The 17,161-nt window shown below is 44.2% G+C and overlaps 1 protein-coding gene across 1 annotated transcript in view; it reads left to right on the top strand.

Moving 5' to 3' along the window:
* Positions 1-17,161, top strand: part of KNDC1 (kinase non-catalytic C-lobe domain containing 1) — a 127,943-nt gene that overhangs the window by 24,794 nt on the left and 85,988 nt on the right. Inside the window, exons 3-5 of the mRNA XM_069753825.1 lie at positions 2,502-2,560; positions 2,945-3,091; positions 16,959-17,073. Coding sequence (XP_069609926.1) covers positions 2,502-2,560; positions 2,945-3,091; positions 16,959-17,073 — 321 coding nt within the window. The remainder of the gene's footprint in view (positions 1-2,501; positions 2,561-2,944; positions 3,092-16,958; positions 17,074-17,161) is intronic.

Here is a 17,161-nt window from a genome sequence, read left to right as displayed (position 1 = left end):
TGTATGGGCCTGCCACAGTGGGGCGCTGTATGGGCCTGCCATAGTGGGGCGCTGTGTGGGCCTGCCACAGTGGGGCGCTGTATGGGCCTACCATAGTGGGGAGCTGTGTGGGCCTGCCACAGTGGGGCGCTGTATGGGCCTGCCATAGTGGGGAGCTGTGTGGGCCTGCTATAGTGGGGCGCTGTGTGGGCCTGCCATAGTGGGGAGCTGTATGGGCCTGCCATAGTGGGGCGCTGTGTGGGCCTGCCATAGTGGGGCGCTGTATGGGCCTACCATAGTGGGGAGCTGTGTGGGCCTGCTATAGTGGGGCGCTGTGTGGGCCTGCCATAGTGGGGAGCTGTATGGGCCTGCCATAGTGGGGCGCTGTGTGGGCCTGCCATAGTGGGGCGCTGTGTGGGCCTGCCATAGTGGGGCGCTGTGTGGGCCTGCCATAGTGGGGAGCTGTATGGGCCTGCTGCTTTCTTCCACAGTACATTTTCATGTTTTTTGTTTTGTGTGTGCAGTTTATTAAAGAGCTGTATAATGTATTTCTCACATGGATATTCAAGTAGTTATTGCATCTTTTTTTCATATTACACAGGACATGGCCACAGAGGACCACCAAATTACATTTTAAAATTCATTCCCGGCTCTGTAACACTTTATTTTTATATAGTGAACACGTTTTTTTTTTTTTTTTTACACGGTTGGGGTTAGTGACAGCAATTTAGATTGATGGTGGCATATATATATATATATATATATATATATATATATATATATATATATATATATATATATATATATATATATATATATATATATATATATATATATATATATATATATATATATATATATATATACACATATTTTTTTTTTTCTTTTTATTTTTCACTTACTTTACACATTGTGTTCCCCCATAAGGTCATCATAAAACTAGGACATTTCACTAATTAAATATTTCTATTTTCATGTTGTTTCCCCTTTAACTGGGCTTTCTGTATTGGCCTCGGTTACAGGGGAAATGCGGCCTCCTGGTAGTATAGCAAAGCGTCAGTGCTTCCGATTACTGTGTAAATAGCGTAAATGCATTACTTTGTAGTGACATTTTATAACGTCACTGCAGAGTAGCAGCCGGACCGCCTGAACATTCGAGAAGTCGGTGGATGGTCCTGAAGTGGTTAAGTAAAGATTTCTGTCCCGCCATCCCCACAAAACTGGGTGCTACCCAGGAGCTTATTGGACAGTGTGCATGGATTCACCCTAAGGCTTCTTTCACATTTCCGTCGGTACGGGGCCGTCCCAAATCGTCGGCACAATGTACCGATGGACAGTGGTGATTTTATGCACAGCGTGGGCAGCGGACGCAGTGTTTCAACGCGTCCGCTGCCCATAGTAAACTATGGGAGGAGGGGGTGTAGTTACGGCCGCGCATGCGCAGATTAAAATGCAGGACACGACGTACGAAAAAAACGTTCCCTTCAACCTTTTTTCGCTGCGATGGTCCGCCTAATACCGACGCATCCAGTGCACGACGTATGGAACGCGGGCACATTTGCAGGATGTGTTTTTTTCCCAAAACGACGCATTGTGACGGAAGTGTGAAAGAAGCCTAACTGGTGACATCCATCTGTTAATTTATTCATAAACTGAGAAATGCAAATATCGTACATGCCGTCTGTCCCAAATTTACCAGCTCTTCCAATTTTTAGGAAATTATCTTGGGAAGTTTGCCTTGTTCTGAGTAGAAAAGGGGCGGTGTGTACACATACCCCACCCATGTCAGGGCGTACCCAAATCTTATTGGGTGCATACGGGGCGTGACCAAATGGCACAATGAAATCATCCATAACTTGTTCCTGAAGCGTGACGTTTGGTGGAGATGTATGGAGCGGGGGCTCCTGGGAGCCAGAGCCCCGTTCTCCGGATCGTTGGGGGTCCCAGCAATCCGGATCCCAATTGATCAATAAGTTATCACTAGTGATGAGCCAGTATACTCGTTACACAGGTTTTTCCGAGCATGCTCGGGAGACCTCCGACTATTTTGGGCGTGCTCGGAGATTTAGTTTGTGTTCCCGCAGCTGCATGATTTGCGGCTGCTAGACAGCCTGAACACATGCAGGGATTGCCTGTTTGTTAGGGAATCCCCACATGTATTCAGGCTGTCTAGCAGCCGCAAATCATGCAGCTGCGGAGTCAAACTAATTCTCCGAGCACGCCCAAAATACTCGGAGATCACCCCAGCGTGCTCGGAAAAACCTGTGTAACGAGTATACTGGCTCATCACTAGTTATCACCTATCTCAAAAACAGAAGATAACTTTAGAATTTGGGAATAACCCTTTTTTTTGTGTGTAGTCTTATATGAAATATTCATTGTGTTGTGTTTTTTGCATATTTTTAGCTGTCACAATTTCTGTTTGATCTGATTTCTGAAAAACGTATGTGCAGTAGGAGTGATATCCACTACAAAGAATTCGGTAAAGTAATTATGAATCTGGGTTACATTTTATCTTCTAGATGATCCTGAAGGGGCCTTTGTACCTCCGGAGTTTGATCTGACTGGTAACACTATAGAGGTACGTGTGGGGTGGATGTATAAGAACTTTACAGTAAATTGATTACAGAGGTTCCCCTGCTGAGACCTCCTGGTCCGTGAGCCGCCCAACAACAAGTGTGTGTTTCTTCTGCAGCACTCCCACAGGTGAAGTGAAGTATTACACAATGAAAGTGCAAATCAATTGTCTATATATTGCTGGACAGGACAAGTCTTCCAGAACGAGATGCTTTGTAAAAGCTCCACCTCGGGTTTCGAGTTCCTAGCCTGGACAGCTTCTTTATCTCTTAGCTTCCTGAGGCCGTATCTGATCTACCAGTTTAGCATTTTTCAGTTATTTAGGTGAATTAATATCCATTTATTTGGACCTGTACCTTCCTGTGCTCATATAATCTTCCTTCTACAGGGACATATTTATTCTCTGGGGGCAACACTTAAAGCAGCAATAGAGTTTGTTGTCGATGCAGATACCGAGACCGAATTTTGCCAAGATTTAAGTTCCATCCTAGACTCCATGCAACAGGAAAATCCGGCAGACCGACCAGACATTGAGGTGGGACCTGATCCTCAACCATTGGAATATCTTCCACTGTTACTGAACAAAATTTTGAATAATAATCGACTACTCCTTTCTTAAAGGGGTTTGTCCAGGCAAATAATACTGATGACCTATCCTGGCGGGATGTGCTTCCGGGTACTACAGATCAGATGAGAATGGGAGATGATCTTCGTTTCTCCTCAGCAGCCCCTAGACAGTCTTCAGGGCCGTGGTGTTCAGTGTTTACAGCTGATCGTGAGGGGTGCCGGGTATTGGACCCTCCATGATCTTATACTGCTGACCTATTGCACCGTTAGTTCTTCAATATTATATAGCCAGACAACTCTATTAAAGGGAATCTGTCAGTAGGATCAACCCTTTTAAGCTGTCTGTATGGCCATTTAGATCATAGAAAGATGAATAGAATGGTTCCTTGATATCTGCGATCCAATGTCTTAATCCAGAAAAATCCACCTTTTTCTTAATATGTAAATGACCTGTTATGATTAGTGATGAGCGAGTATACTCATTGCTTGGGTTTTCTCGAACACGCTTGGGTGGTCTCCGAGTATTTGTGACTGCTCAGAGATTTCGATTTTGTCCATGTAGCTGCATGATTTACGTCTACTTGCCAGGCCGAGTACATGTGGGGGTTGCCTGGTTGCTAGAGAATTCCCACTTGTACTCAGGCTGGCAAGCAGCTGTAGGTCATGCAGCTGCGTGGACAAAAACTAAATCTCCGAGCATGCCCAAAATACTCGGAGATCACCCAAGCGTGCTCTGGAAAACCCGAACAATGCGTATACTCGCTCCTCACTAGTTATGATCTATGGGATCTCCCTGAGAATATGCCTTCAGAAATTATTGTATATGAAAGGAGGCACTACCAGTGAGAGACTTGTGGATCAGGAGAGCAGACTGTCAGCCATTACATGTCTCACACTGATAACGCCCTCTTTATTTAAAGCAAACTCTGGCTGCAGAATCTCTAGGAGATCTATGTCCGGCCCATAGATATTAACAGCTCATTTACATATTAAGAAAAACAAAGATTTCTCAGGAATAAGATTTCGGATCTCAGACATCGAGATACAGTGGGGCAAAAAAGTATTTAGTCAGTCAGCAATAGTGCAAGTTCCACCACTTAAAAAGATGAGAGGCGTCTGTAATTTACATCATAGGTAGACCTCAACTATGGGAGACAAACTGAGAAAAAAAAATCCAGAAAATCACATTGTCTGTTTTTTTAACATTTTATTTGCATATTATGGTGGAAAATAAGTATTTGGTCAGAAACAAAATTTCATCTCAATACTTTGTAATATATCCTTTGTTGGCAATGACAGAGGTCAAACGTTTTCTGTAAGTCTTCACAAGGTTGCCACACACTGTTGTTGGTATGTTGGCCCATTCCTCCATGCAGATCTCCTCTAGAGCAGTGATGTTTTTGGCTTTTCGCTTGGCAACACGGACTTTCAACTCCCTCCAAAGGTTTTCTATAGGGTTGAGATCTGGAGACTGGCTAGGCCACTCCAGGACCTTGAAATGCTTCTTACGAAGCCACTCCTTCGTTGCCCTGGCGGTGTGCGTTGGATCATTGTCATGTTGAAAGACCCAGCCACGTTTCATCTTCAATGCCCTTGCTGATGGAAGGAGGTTTGCACTCAAAATCTCACGATACATGGCCCCATTCATTCTTTCATGTACCCGGATCAGTCGTCCTGGCCCCTTTGCAGAGAAACAGCCCCAAAGCATGATGTTTCCACCACCATGCTTTACAGTAGGTATGGTGTTTGATGGATGCAACTCAGTATTCTTTTTCCTCCAAACACGACAAGTTGTGTTTCTACCAAACAGTTCCAGTTTGGTTTCATCAGACCATAGGACATTCTCCCAAAACTCCTCTGGATCATCCAAATGCTCTCTAGCAAACTTCAGACGGGCCCGGACATGTACTGGCTTAAGCAGTGGGACACGTCTGGCACTGCAGGATCTGAGTCCATGGTGGCGTAGTGTGTTACTTATGGTAGGCCTTGTTACATTGGTCCCAGCTCTCTGCAGTTCATTCACTAGGTCCCCCGCGTGGTTCTGGGATTTTTGCTCACCGTTCTTGTGATCATTCTGACCCCACGGGGTGGGATTTTGCGTGGAGCCCCAGATCGAGGGAGATTATCAGTGGTCTTGTATGTCTTCCATTTTCTAATTATTGCTCCCACTGTTGATTTCTTCACTCCAAGCTGGTTGGCTATTGCAGATTCAGTCTTCCCAGCCTGGTGCAGGGCTACAATTTTGTTTCTGGTGTCCTTTGACAGCTCTTTGGTCTTCACCATAGTGGAGTTTGGAGTCAGACTGTTTGAGGGTGTGCACAGGTGTCTTTTTATACTGATAACAAGTTTAAACAGGTGCCATTACTACAGGTAATGAGTGGAGGAAAGAGGAGACTCTTAAAGAAGAAGTTACAGGTCTGTGAGAGCCAGAAATCTTGATTGTTTGTTTCTGACCAAATACTTATTTTCCACCATAAAATGCAAAAAAATTGTTAAAAAAACAGACAATGTGATTTTCTGGATTTTTTTTTATCAGTTTGTCTCCCATAGTTGAGGTCTACCTATGATGTAAATTACAGACGCCTCTTATCTTTTTAAGTGGTGGAACTTGCACTATTGCTGACTGACTAAATACTTTTTTGCCCCACTGTATATCATTTCCCCCCGCCCCATCCCCCACGACTGCAACATACGAGAGAGAGGATCTGCCTTAAAAGACAGGAAACCTACAAATTTAAAAGGAGGAGCCTCTTTTCCCATTTCAGTGGTTTCCTGTCCTAGGAGGGAGACCTACAGTCCCTGGGGATACCAGGGATTTTGGACCTCACTTCTCCCCCCGGTCGGGGGGATGGTTCAGTTAACCCCCGGTACTGCTGTGTTGAGCGCGCTCTTTAAGTTTCCCTCTCCCCTGTTCTGCCCAGGAGGCCAAAATAGCCGCGGATTCCCTGATGTTGAGGGAGCGCCGACCACCGCTCAAGCAGAGCGGTTTAGAAAGTGGATACATCCCCTTCCTTCCACACACTGTCGTGCTCATATGTACGCAGGGGAAGGTGGCCAGCATCTGACGTAATTTCCGGTTTCATGGCCTAGGGGTCACGGCTGCCCCAGAGGTGGGAATTTTCAAAATGGCTTCTCACATTATAAAAGGTGCTCATCCCCTACCATTCTTGGCTGCACCAGAGGAGCAACAGAATGGAGGAAGGGAGCCAGACCAGAGACCCTGTGGAAGAAGCTGCTCCTCCGTGCACGGTGGGTTCCTGCTGCTGAGGTGGGTGAGTTTAATACCCCTTTTTACCTTTAGTCTAATTCTGTGTCCTTTGAATATATTTTATAATAGGACAGGCCTAGAAAAGCGCTGAGTAAATCAAAGAATAAGGAATGTGCACTTTGTAGAGCCAAGTTGTTGCCATCGTATAACAAAACATTGTGCCAACCTGTCATAGAGAAGACAGTGGCAGAAGAATCCTCGTCCCTTTTGAATAACTTGAAGGCTGTTGTAAAAACAGAGGTTGGGAGTTTGCTTGAAGGGAACCTGTCAGCAGGATTGTGCTCAGTAAACTACAGACAGTGTCAGGTCGGCACCATTATACTGATGATACCTGGTGATGAAATCCGTCTTGTGGTTGTTGTGTAAACTGTGTTTGCAGTTAATGATATTCTCGTTCATTGGGGCGACCTGTGGATGGGGCTGTGGGCGCAGTAAGACTCATGGCCCGCTTGTGCACTTTATCCAATTCTGCTCACAAGGCCTCAGTCCTCGAAAGTAGAATAACAGCAGAAGAGTCCCCTCCTTAGTACAGAAAAGGGAACCGTTCTTACTCAGGTGCCAGAGCCAGAAAAAGCGTGAAGATTCTACAATCTGCTTTTTTACGGGAAAAACTAGACTGCTCCTTAAGAACAACTCTTTTAAGAATGCTTCATGGCAATATTAGATCTCCAGGATGCGTATTACCATGCTCCTCTACTTCAGGAACATCAGAAGTTCATGAGGGTGGCAGTAAACATCCAGGGAAACTGGCTGCTTTTTCTGTTTCAAGCTTTTCCCTTTGGGTTGTCCATGGCTCCGAGGGTGTTCACAAAAATAGTAGCTGAGATGTCGGCCCATATCCGAGAAAAAGAGTCCCCAATTAGAGGCTAAGAGAAAGAGATTTTACGGTGAGTACACAAAAATCTCCTTATTGTTCAGCCCACAGTTAGATGACTTCCTGATAGTGGGGAGAACAAGATTACTCTGCAGTCAGGCGGTAAATCACGTGCGTCCTAACTTCCCTGGGATGGCTGTTAAATGCAAGGAAATCAAAAGTGATTCCGGAGCAAAGAGAAGTATTTCTGGGGACTCTGCTAGATTTATGCAGTTAGAAGTCTTTTCTCTCAGAGAAGAAAATAGCCCAGATAAGGCTACTTTCACACTAGCGTCGGAATCTCCCCGTCGCAATGCGTCGGGCAGAGATTCCGACGCTAGCGTTTAACGCACTGCACAACGGAGGCAGCGGATGCATTTCTCCGGCGCATCCGCTGCCCCATTGTGAGGGGCGGGGAGGTGGGGGCGGAGTTCCGGCCGCGCATGCGCGGTCGGAAAAAGCGGTCCGTCAGGAGCAAAAAAGTTACATGTAGCGTTTTTTGCTCCCGACGGTCCGCCAAAGCACGACGCATCCGTCGCATGACGGATGCGACGTGTGGCAATCCGTTGCAATGCGTCGTCAATACAAGTCTATGGGGAAAAAAACGCATCCTGCAAGCACTTTTGCAGGATGCGTTTTTTCTGCAAAACGACGCATTGTGACGGATTGCAGTTAACGCTAGTGTGAAAGTAGCCTAGCCGTGATGGTTTCCCACCTGATCAACAATGCTTTGCTTCACAAGTGGTCTCAGGAGTTGGCGAATATCTTTCCACCAATCTCCCTGATTCCGTTAGTTCTCATTCTGTCAGACCGAGCCGAGGTGATCCTTATAACACCCTTTTGGCCCAAAAGTATATGGTTCACTTGGTCAAGATTAATGGCAGTGGTGGATCCATGGGTTCTCCTGGATATTCTGGACCTCCTGTCCAAGGGTCCAGTGGTTTGTCCTGGGATGAGCAATTTGAGTCTGACAACATGGCTTATGAGCAGCAGCTCCTGGAGTCAAAGGGGTTTTCCAAAAATCTAGTTTTTACCCTTCTGGGGTGTAGAAAGAAGGTAACAACTAAGATTTATGCAAGCATTTTTAATTTTTTCCTCAGTACCGTGGGTTAAAATCTTAGAATTCTTACAGAAAGGACTTGAGCAGGATCTGTCAATTAATGCCCTGAAGGCCAGTCTGACACGTCCAGATTTTTCCGGTACGTGAACAAACGGTCCCAGAGCTTTCCATACCCATGTGTCTGTGTGCACGTAGGCTGTCCGTATATTGAAATAATTTTTTTCAATTTTAACTCTATGACTTTAAAAAAGCACACGGACAGCACACGGATGGCATCCGTGTGCGGTATGTGTTTACATGCACCCATTGACTTTAATGGGTCTGTGTGATCCGTGCGCTTCCATCAACACTGACATGTCTCCGTGTTTTGCACATGGACACACGGTCCGTGAAATCTCGCTGACATCTGCCACTGATGAGTGAAACCGACCTACATATGTCAGCCTTGGGCGTCCTGATTGATCAAAAAATTGCTGACCACTCATGGATAGTGAGGCTCACCCGGTTGGTGAGCAGGTCTAGGCCTGTGGCTCTGTCTCAGGTTCCACTATGGGACCTTTAATCCAGTTGTAGACGCTCTAACTAGATCCCCATTTGAGCCTTTGTACAGCCTAAAATTCTGACCTATGAAACTATCCTACTGGTTGCCCTCACCTCGGCTAGAAGGATAGGGGAATTACAAGCTCTATCATTTAACCAACCAGTTACCAATATTCTCTGATAGAGTGGTCATTAGACCGGACCCAGCCTTTCTCCTTAAGGTGTCCTCATCCTTTCATAAGTCTCAAGAGATTATTTTACCTTCTTTTTGTAATGACTCCAGAAATAAGAAGAAAGCTAGATTTCCTTCCCTTAACATCAGAAGATGTTTAATACAAAACACATCTGGGTTGCGGAAAACCTACCTCTCTCTATTCTTTTTCAGGGTCCAAACAAAGGCCAGTCGGCATCTAAAGGGACCCTTGCTAGATGGTTTAGATCGGCATGTTCTCTAGCCTATTCTTCAGGCGGTCACAACACTCCTGAGAATTTTGAAAGCCCACTCTACAAGAGTGGTATCTACTTCGTGAGCAGAAAGGGCCAGTGCCTTTCTTGAACAGATTTGTAGAGCAGCAACTTGGTTCTCACCACCCACCTTTTTTTAAAAACTACCGGTTGGATTTGGATATACATGTGTGTATGTATATATATATCTAATATATAAAGCTGAATGTGTGTGTATGTGTGTGTGTATGTATGTATGTATGTCCGGGATTGGCATCTGCACCGTCGCAGCTACAGCCACAAAATTTTGCACATGCATGTTTTGGTCTCCCCGAGGCCAATCATCTGTGCCTTTTATAGCCTTTTTACTAGGCACTGCTCCTAATAGCCAGATTCCTACTCCACACTGATGAGGGGCAAAAACCCCGAAACAGCTGTCTGTGGATGGATACCATGCTTGGCATAGGTGGCTTTCCTTCATAGGATGCTGCCCTTCCCGTGGTTGTTCCTTCCCGGGGAAAGGCCTGGCTATTCACTGCTTGCGTCGAGAAACACGTGATGGTGTCTCCGCAGCTTCTTTACATGCATTTGCATATTTCCCATAAGGGATGGGGGCAGTGTTCTGGAATCACTGCGTTGAGAAACACGTGATGGTGTCTCCGCGGTGTTGGATGTTTTGGTCTCCCCGAGGCCAATCATCTGTGCCTTTATAACAAAATTTTGCACAGTCACACATCTGGACCCCGAGAGCGTCATAGGCTATGTTGTGAGGCGAAATTTTAACCCCGCGTGTTCCAATTCATCAAACAATTTTGCCCCTATCTATATAATGGGGAAGAAAGTGAAAGGAAAAGTGTTGGAGGCGTCGCAGCTACAGCCACAAAATTTTGCTCAGTCACACGTCTGGACCCCGAGAGCGTCATAGGCTATGTTGTGAGGTGAAATTTTAACCCCGCGCTTTCCAATTCACCAAACAATTTTGCCCCTATCTACATAATGGAGAAAAGTGAAAGGAAAAGTGTTGGAGCCAAATTGACAGCTGCCAGATGTGAACAAGGGGGACTTAAAGAATGAGAGCGATGACGCCAAAGAGTATATACCGCACAGTTGCTAAGGTGGGGCCCCGACATGGGATACTCACCACACATGGGGATATGAACACACAAAATGTGCCACACACTACCACGTGCTTGAACACATATTACCCTCAGCACACATTTCACCACACATACACCAACCTCGCCACATAAAAGTCGAAACACAAAAGTCGCCGCTCAAAACTCGCCACGCGCAAAACTCGCTACATGCAAAAACTAGGCTCACGCAAAACTCGCCACAAGTGCAAAACTCACCTCATGGAAAACTCACCACACGCAAAACTTGCACACGCGGAAAAATTGCCACATGCACAAAAGTTGCAACACATGCAAAAGTTGCCTCACACAAAACTTGCACATACTCAAAAGGCACCACACATAAAACTCGCCACGCGCAAAACTCGCCATGCGCAAAACTTGCTGCACACAACTTGCTACACTAACCTGTCACATGCAACTCAACACACAAAAAGTTGCTACACGCATGTTGCCACACAAAACTCATCTCACAAAAGTCGCTACATGCATGTCGCCACACGCAAGTCGCCACACGCAACTCGACACACACAACTTGACAAACGAAACTCGCCCTAAAACACACACAAGTATGGTATTATCCTTCAAAAATAAAAATCTGATTAATAAGCAGACAAACTACAAGAGCAACAAATGTACCATATAGGAAATACGGCAGCTGTCAGTCACATGACCTGTCTATTATGTGTATGTGTGAGCTAATATATACTGCCAGGGGGGAGAGCTCCCTGTTGGCTGGGGATTTATCAGGCTGCCAATTTAGCTTACAAATACTGAAGTAAAAATACTGACCAAATAATGTGTGAATGAGGTCTAATACAGGAGGAGATGACACACAGGTATATACTATATACAGGAGAGATGACACACAGGTATATACTATATAGAGGAGGAGATGACATACAGGTGCATACTATATACAGGAGGAGATGACATACAGGTATATACTATATACAGGAGGAGATGACACACAGGTATATACTATATACAGGAGCAGATGACCTACAGGTATATACTATATACAGGAGGAGATGACATACAGGTATATGCTATATATAGATGATGACATACAGGTATATACTATATACAGGAGGAGATGACACACAGATATATACTATATACAGGGGAGATGACACAGGTATATACTATATACAGGAGGAGAAACCATACAAAGAGACTGCGTATCTTGAACCAAATTTTTATTAAAGTACAAAAACTATTGCCTTAAAACCATTTAAACATACATACGGTAGTTAAAATCTGGTAGCCAAAAAGAGGGCGCTCAAATTGTGAGCCAAACAAATACATGTGGCACCACTACTGAGAAACCAGCTTTACAAAAACATAATAGTATCCATATTAACATGTTCTCAAAACAGCCATAGTACTACGTGGGAGTTAGAAAGCAGATACTACAAATGCCTGATACAGGACATTAAGCCATAGTGGCATACCCAGCTCTCCCTACTCACTCATAGTTGTAACAACATATGTAAATCAAAGTACTTACAGGAGTGTTAGGTGCCTTGCTGGTACTCAGGAGATGGTGCCACAGCCCCTACGCGCGTTTCGGCAGCGTGCCTTCGTCAGGGGAAGTGGCATCATCCTCCCAGAATGCTCCTTTTATGTTAGAATAAACCAATGGCGAAAATGTTCCGCCCAAACATACACATCACATGGTCTCACACAGACAGAGTGCTGATAGGTACATTATGCATACACATCACATGGTCTCACACAGACAGAGTGCTGATAGGTACATTATGGACATGTGATCCGGCCGAAAAGCATGATGGTAATTGTAGTCATGGATCACAAAGGATTCTCCACTCAATACCGCAGCGCATACGCTATCAGCAGCTCCAGTACGAGCCGGCAGGGTAGGCACGCCCATAGCAGCCGACGACACGATGGGTACAGAGTCCCCGGCCGCGCGGCCGCATACGGACGGAGACCCGGCCCATCGGTCCGCCCACCGCACAAGACGAGCACCACCGCAAGCCACTCCCCCGGAACGTCTGAGCGCACGCGCCCCAGCCGAGTGTCGTTACCCACACAACCAAAACAGATGACAGAGACCCTCCGTATCTATACCAAAGGCCGGACATCAGTCCTTTCACCACATCTCAGAACAAAGTAAGTCTCAAGTCTCATATGATTTGCCTATGTGCACAACGAGGGTGTCGTCTCCCCCATGTCTAGACCCAAAACTATATAGGCAGGGACGTACTTAGAAAAAACAATAACAACGGAAAATAAGACGCGTAGGTGAACAATTTATACATACACATCATTATAGTAAAATATGCATAGGAAAGCCTGATAGGCATTAACAGTGACAAATGGTGCAAAAAGAAAAAAGAAAACACAACCAATATGCACACGCGGAAAAATTGCCACATGCACAAAAGTTGCAACACATGCAAAAGTTGCCTCACACAAAACTTGCACATACTCAAAAGGCACCACGCGCAAAACTCGCCACGCGCAAAACTCGCCATGCGCAAAACTTGCTGCACACAACTTGCTACACTAACCTGTCACATGCAACTCAACACACAAAAAGTTGCTACACGCATGTTGCCACACAAAACTCATCTCACAAAAGTCGCTACATGCATGTCGCCACACGCAACTCAACACACACAACTTGACAAACGAAACTCGCCCTAAAACACACACAAGTCTGGTATTATCCTTCAAAAATAAAAATCTGATTAATAAGCAGACAAACTACAAGAGCAACAAATGTACCATATAGGAAATACGGCAGCTGTCAGTCACATGACCTGTCTATTATGTGTATGTGTGAGCTAATATATACTGCCAGGGGGAGGGCTTCCTGTTGGCTGGGGATTTATCAGGCTGCCAATTTAGCTTACAAATACTGAGGTAAAAATACTGACCAAATAATGTGTGAATGCGGTCTAATACAGGAGGAAATGACACACAGATATATACTATATACAGGAGGAGATTACACACAGGTATATACTATATACAGGAGAGATGACACACAGGTATATACTATATACAGGAGCAGATGACCTACAGGTATATACTATATACAGGAGGAGATGACATACAGGTATATGCTATATATAGATGATGACATGCAGGTATATACTATATACAGGAGGAGATGACACACAGATATATACTATATACAGGGGAGATGACACAGGTATATACTATATACAGGAGGAGATGACATACAGGTATAGACTATATATAGAAGGAGATGACATACAGGTATATACTATATATATGAGATGACATACAGGTATATACTATATACAGGGGAGATGACACACAGCGGGTATATACTGTATACAGGGGAGATGACATACAGGTATATACTATATACAGGAGATGACATACAGATGTATACTATATATAAGGGAGATGACAAACATGTATATACTGAGGTGAAAATGAAAAGGTGTGAGTGCAAAATGAGAGGAGTGAGGGAAAATAGTGGAGTGATCGGAAAATGACAGATGTGAGGTCGAAATGACAAGTGTTAGGGGGGAATGAGAGATGTGAGGGGGAAAATGAAAGATGTGATTGGGAAAATGAGAGGCATGATGGGAAAATAAGAGACGTGAGGTGCTATAACTAACCACAGATATTTACTATGCCCAGGCAACGCCGGGCTCTTCAGCTAGTATATATATATATATATATATGTATGTATGTACCTATCTAGTTAAACGGAGATCCTCTCATGCTCTGTAAACCACTGAAGCGGGAAAATAGGCTCCGCCTTTTAAATCCGCAGGTTTCCTGTCCTTGGGAGCGGATCCTCTCTCTCTCTCTTGTATGGTTCTGTCATGGGTTCCAGAAAATCAAATTACCGGTAAGTAATTATCAGTATTTCTTAAGGTACCGTCACACTAGACGATATCGCTAGCGATCTGTGACGTTGCAGCGTCCTCGCTAGCGATATCGTCCAGTGTGACAGGCAGCAGCGATCAGGCCCCTGCTGTGATATCGCTGGTCGGGGCAGAAAGTCCAGAACTTTATTTCGTCGCTGGATCTCCCGCTGACATCGCTGAATCGGTCTGTGTGACGCCGATTCAGCGATGTCTTCGCTGGTAACCAGGGTAAACATCAGGTTACTAAGCGCAGGGCCGCACTTAGTAACCCGATGTTTACCCTGGTTACCATCGTTAAAGTAAAAAAACAAACGCTTCATACTTACCTACCGCTGTCTGTCCCCGGCGCTCTGCTTCTCTGCTCTGGCTGTGAGCGCCGGCCAGCCGGAAAGCAGAGCGGTGACGTCACCGCTCTGCTTTCCGGCCGCTGTGCTCACATTGAGTGCAGGAAAGCAGAGCGCCGGGGACAGACAGCGGTAGGTAAGTATGAAGTGGTTTTTTTTTTTACTTTAACGATGGTAACCAGGGTAAACATCGGGTTACTAAGTGCGGCCCTGCGCTTAGTTACCCGATGTTTACCCTGGTTACCGGCATCGTTGGTCGCTGGAGAGCAGTCTGTGTGACAGCTCTCCAGCGACCAAACAGCGACGCTGCAGCGATCCGGATCGTTGTCGGTATCGCTGCAGCGTCGCTTAGTGTGACGGTACCTTTAGACCTACATGACCATGTAGACGACCTAGTTGGGTTTATCCTGTTAACAGCTTAGATTCCCTTTATTGGGTGCAGAGTTGTACACTTTCAATGTGATTTAAAAACCTTTAAAAGATTGAATCGTCTTCACAAATAGTCTCTGCTGCAGTTTTTCTTCAGCTCCTTTGCAGACCTATGTGTCTCCATGGTTTCAGATTACAAGTAAAGTCTGATTTTACATTCGTACTTCATTCTCTCGGCCTGCTACTCCTTCATAACTGATATATGGTAGGTTAGGTAAGGCTCTGTTCACATGCCCAGTTATCATCCGTTTAAAAAAAACAAAAAACTGGATCCGTTAGTAACCTAGTTACAAACCTGTATATACTCTTTGGCGGAGATTATAGTCCAGATATTATACACTGTCCTAAAACTGTCAGGGCTGTGGATAAAAGTCACAAGGAATTTCTAAAATACCCATGGCTGCCCATGTTCTGTTGTCAAACCACTCAAGCTGTTAACTAGAACAGTTCTCCGAAGCTTAAGGGAAATGGTCATCAGAAAATTACCTTTTTTTGTTTTTTTCCAAGTCCGGTTTTTGTGCTACATTGTATGTTTAAAAAAAAAAAAAAATAATAATAATAAAAAGAAAATGTTGTTTTTTTTTTTTTATATATCATGATCCTTATAAAAAAAAATGGTGACCAGGTTTCACGCTGAGCATTAAGGTTTTTTTCAGACACATATTTCCTCTCCTTTCTGGAAGCGTTTTCAGAAGACTCTTTATCCATCAGAGGCAGGATTACACTGACAGGTTGTGTGTCTGAGCACACAGCTGATGGCACAGGATCCACCATTAACAAAAGGTGATGTCACAGCTCCCCCCCCCCCCCCCGTTTCCCACCCTTCACAATGACCTCTGCACACGCTCATTAGATGCTTCAATACAAAATATAGTCCTATTATAACAGATTTTTCTTTATATTTAATGTCCCTTATTATGGTTTGGGGTCTCTACAGACGTCAAAACCACAAATGTAAGATGTCAAAAAATATATATTAAAAAATCCTTTATACTCCCCTTACAGCTCATCTCTCAAACACTTCTGGTCCTTGTCACATCTCCAATTCCTGGCCGCACGTGCTGATATCCAAGTTTTTTTTTGTTTGTTTGTTTGTTTTTGCATTTCTACAGGGCCAGCCAACTTGCTTGAGCTGCTTTTTTCTGCTCAGTTTAAAACTATCCAGCCATCATATATACCTTAGGGAATTGGTAACTGGAGAAGACTAATTGACATCCGTGGCATCTACACTTTGTGAGCATGCTCTGTGTCCTGTGCAGGGATGCAGAGGAGGTGAGCTGTGTCCATCACCTTATGTGAATGATGGATCCTGTCTTAACTGTGGTGGGGAAAATAAGGAGTTTGCAAGTTTTCCCACCTACAAAGAATTGAGACGTCTGGAATTTTTATTGTAGGTACTGTGAGACAAAATCTTAAAGAAAAATAATAATAAAAAAAAAACAAAAAAAAAAAAACAGAAAATCACATTTTATGATTTTTACCTAATTAAATAGCTTTTTTTTTTTTTTTTTTTTTTTTACATAAGTACCGTATTTGAACATCTACCAACCAGCAAGAATTCTGTCTCTCACTGTACATAAGTGCCATTCTTCATTGTAATCCTGCCTGTGACAATGATGAGCTGTATATAGTGATCTCTACAGAGCAGGAAGCGTCAGCCGATAGTGAGCCTCACCGTGAAAACTGCAACTTCTCAAGGTTATTTTAAAATATAGATAAGGGCATGAAAAAAAAAATCTTAATATGTTTAACGTTAAAATTTGGTTTTAAATAGATAATTTTCTGACAATATACTAGCTGGAGGTTTTGTTCTTTAGGCTAAATGTGTTGATCTTTTTCCCTCGTCTTATTATTTCTCATAAGAAATAAATCTTGTCTGCATACAGAGCATTATATCTCTTTGTGAAGAAAAGATTAATTGCTCCTCATCTTCAGTTTGTCGAAGCCTTTCATCCATCGGCAGAAGAGTACTGTCCATAGAATCCGTCAGTGCTTTCCAAGGTAAATCTTCTATACTGCTGCAGGCTAATCAATGCTTCATGAAATAAAATCAATGTAATGATGTAAAGGCTCCATAAAAAAAATCAAT

The sequence above is a fragment of the Ranitomeya imitator genome, chromosome 2, assembly GCF_032444005.1.
Source record: "Ranitomeya imitator isolate aRanImi1 chromosome 2, aRanImi1.pri, whole genome shotgun sequence".
In the NCBI taxonomy this organism is placed as follows: Eukaryota; Metazoa; Chordata; class Amphibia; order Anura; family Dendrobatidae; genus Ranitomeya; species Ranitomeya imitator.
The sequence above is the reverse complement of the archived record's forward strand: the minus strand, read 5'-3'. Positions and strand labels throughout refer to the sequence as shown.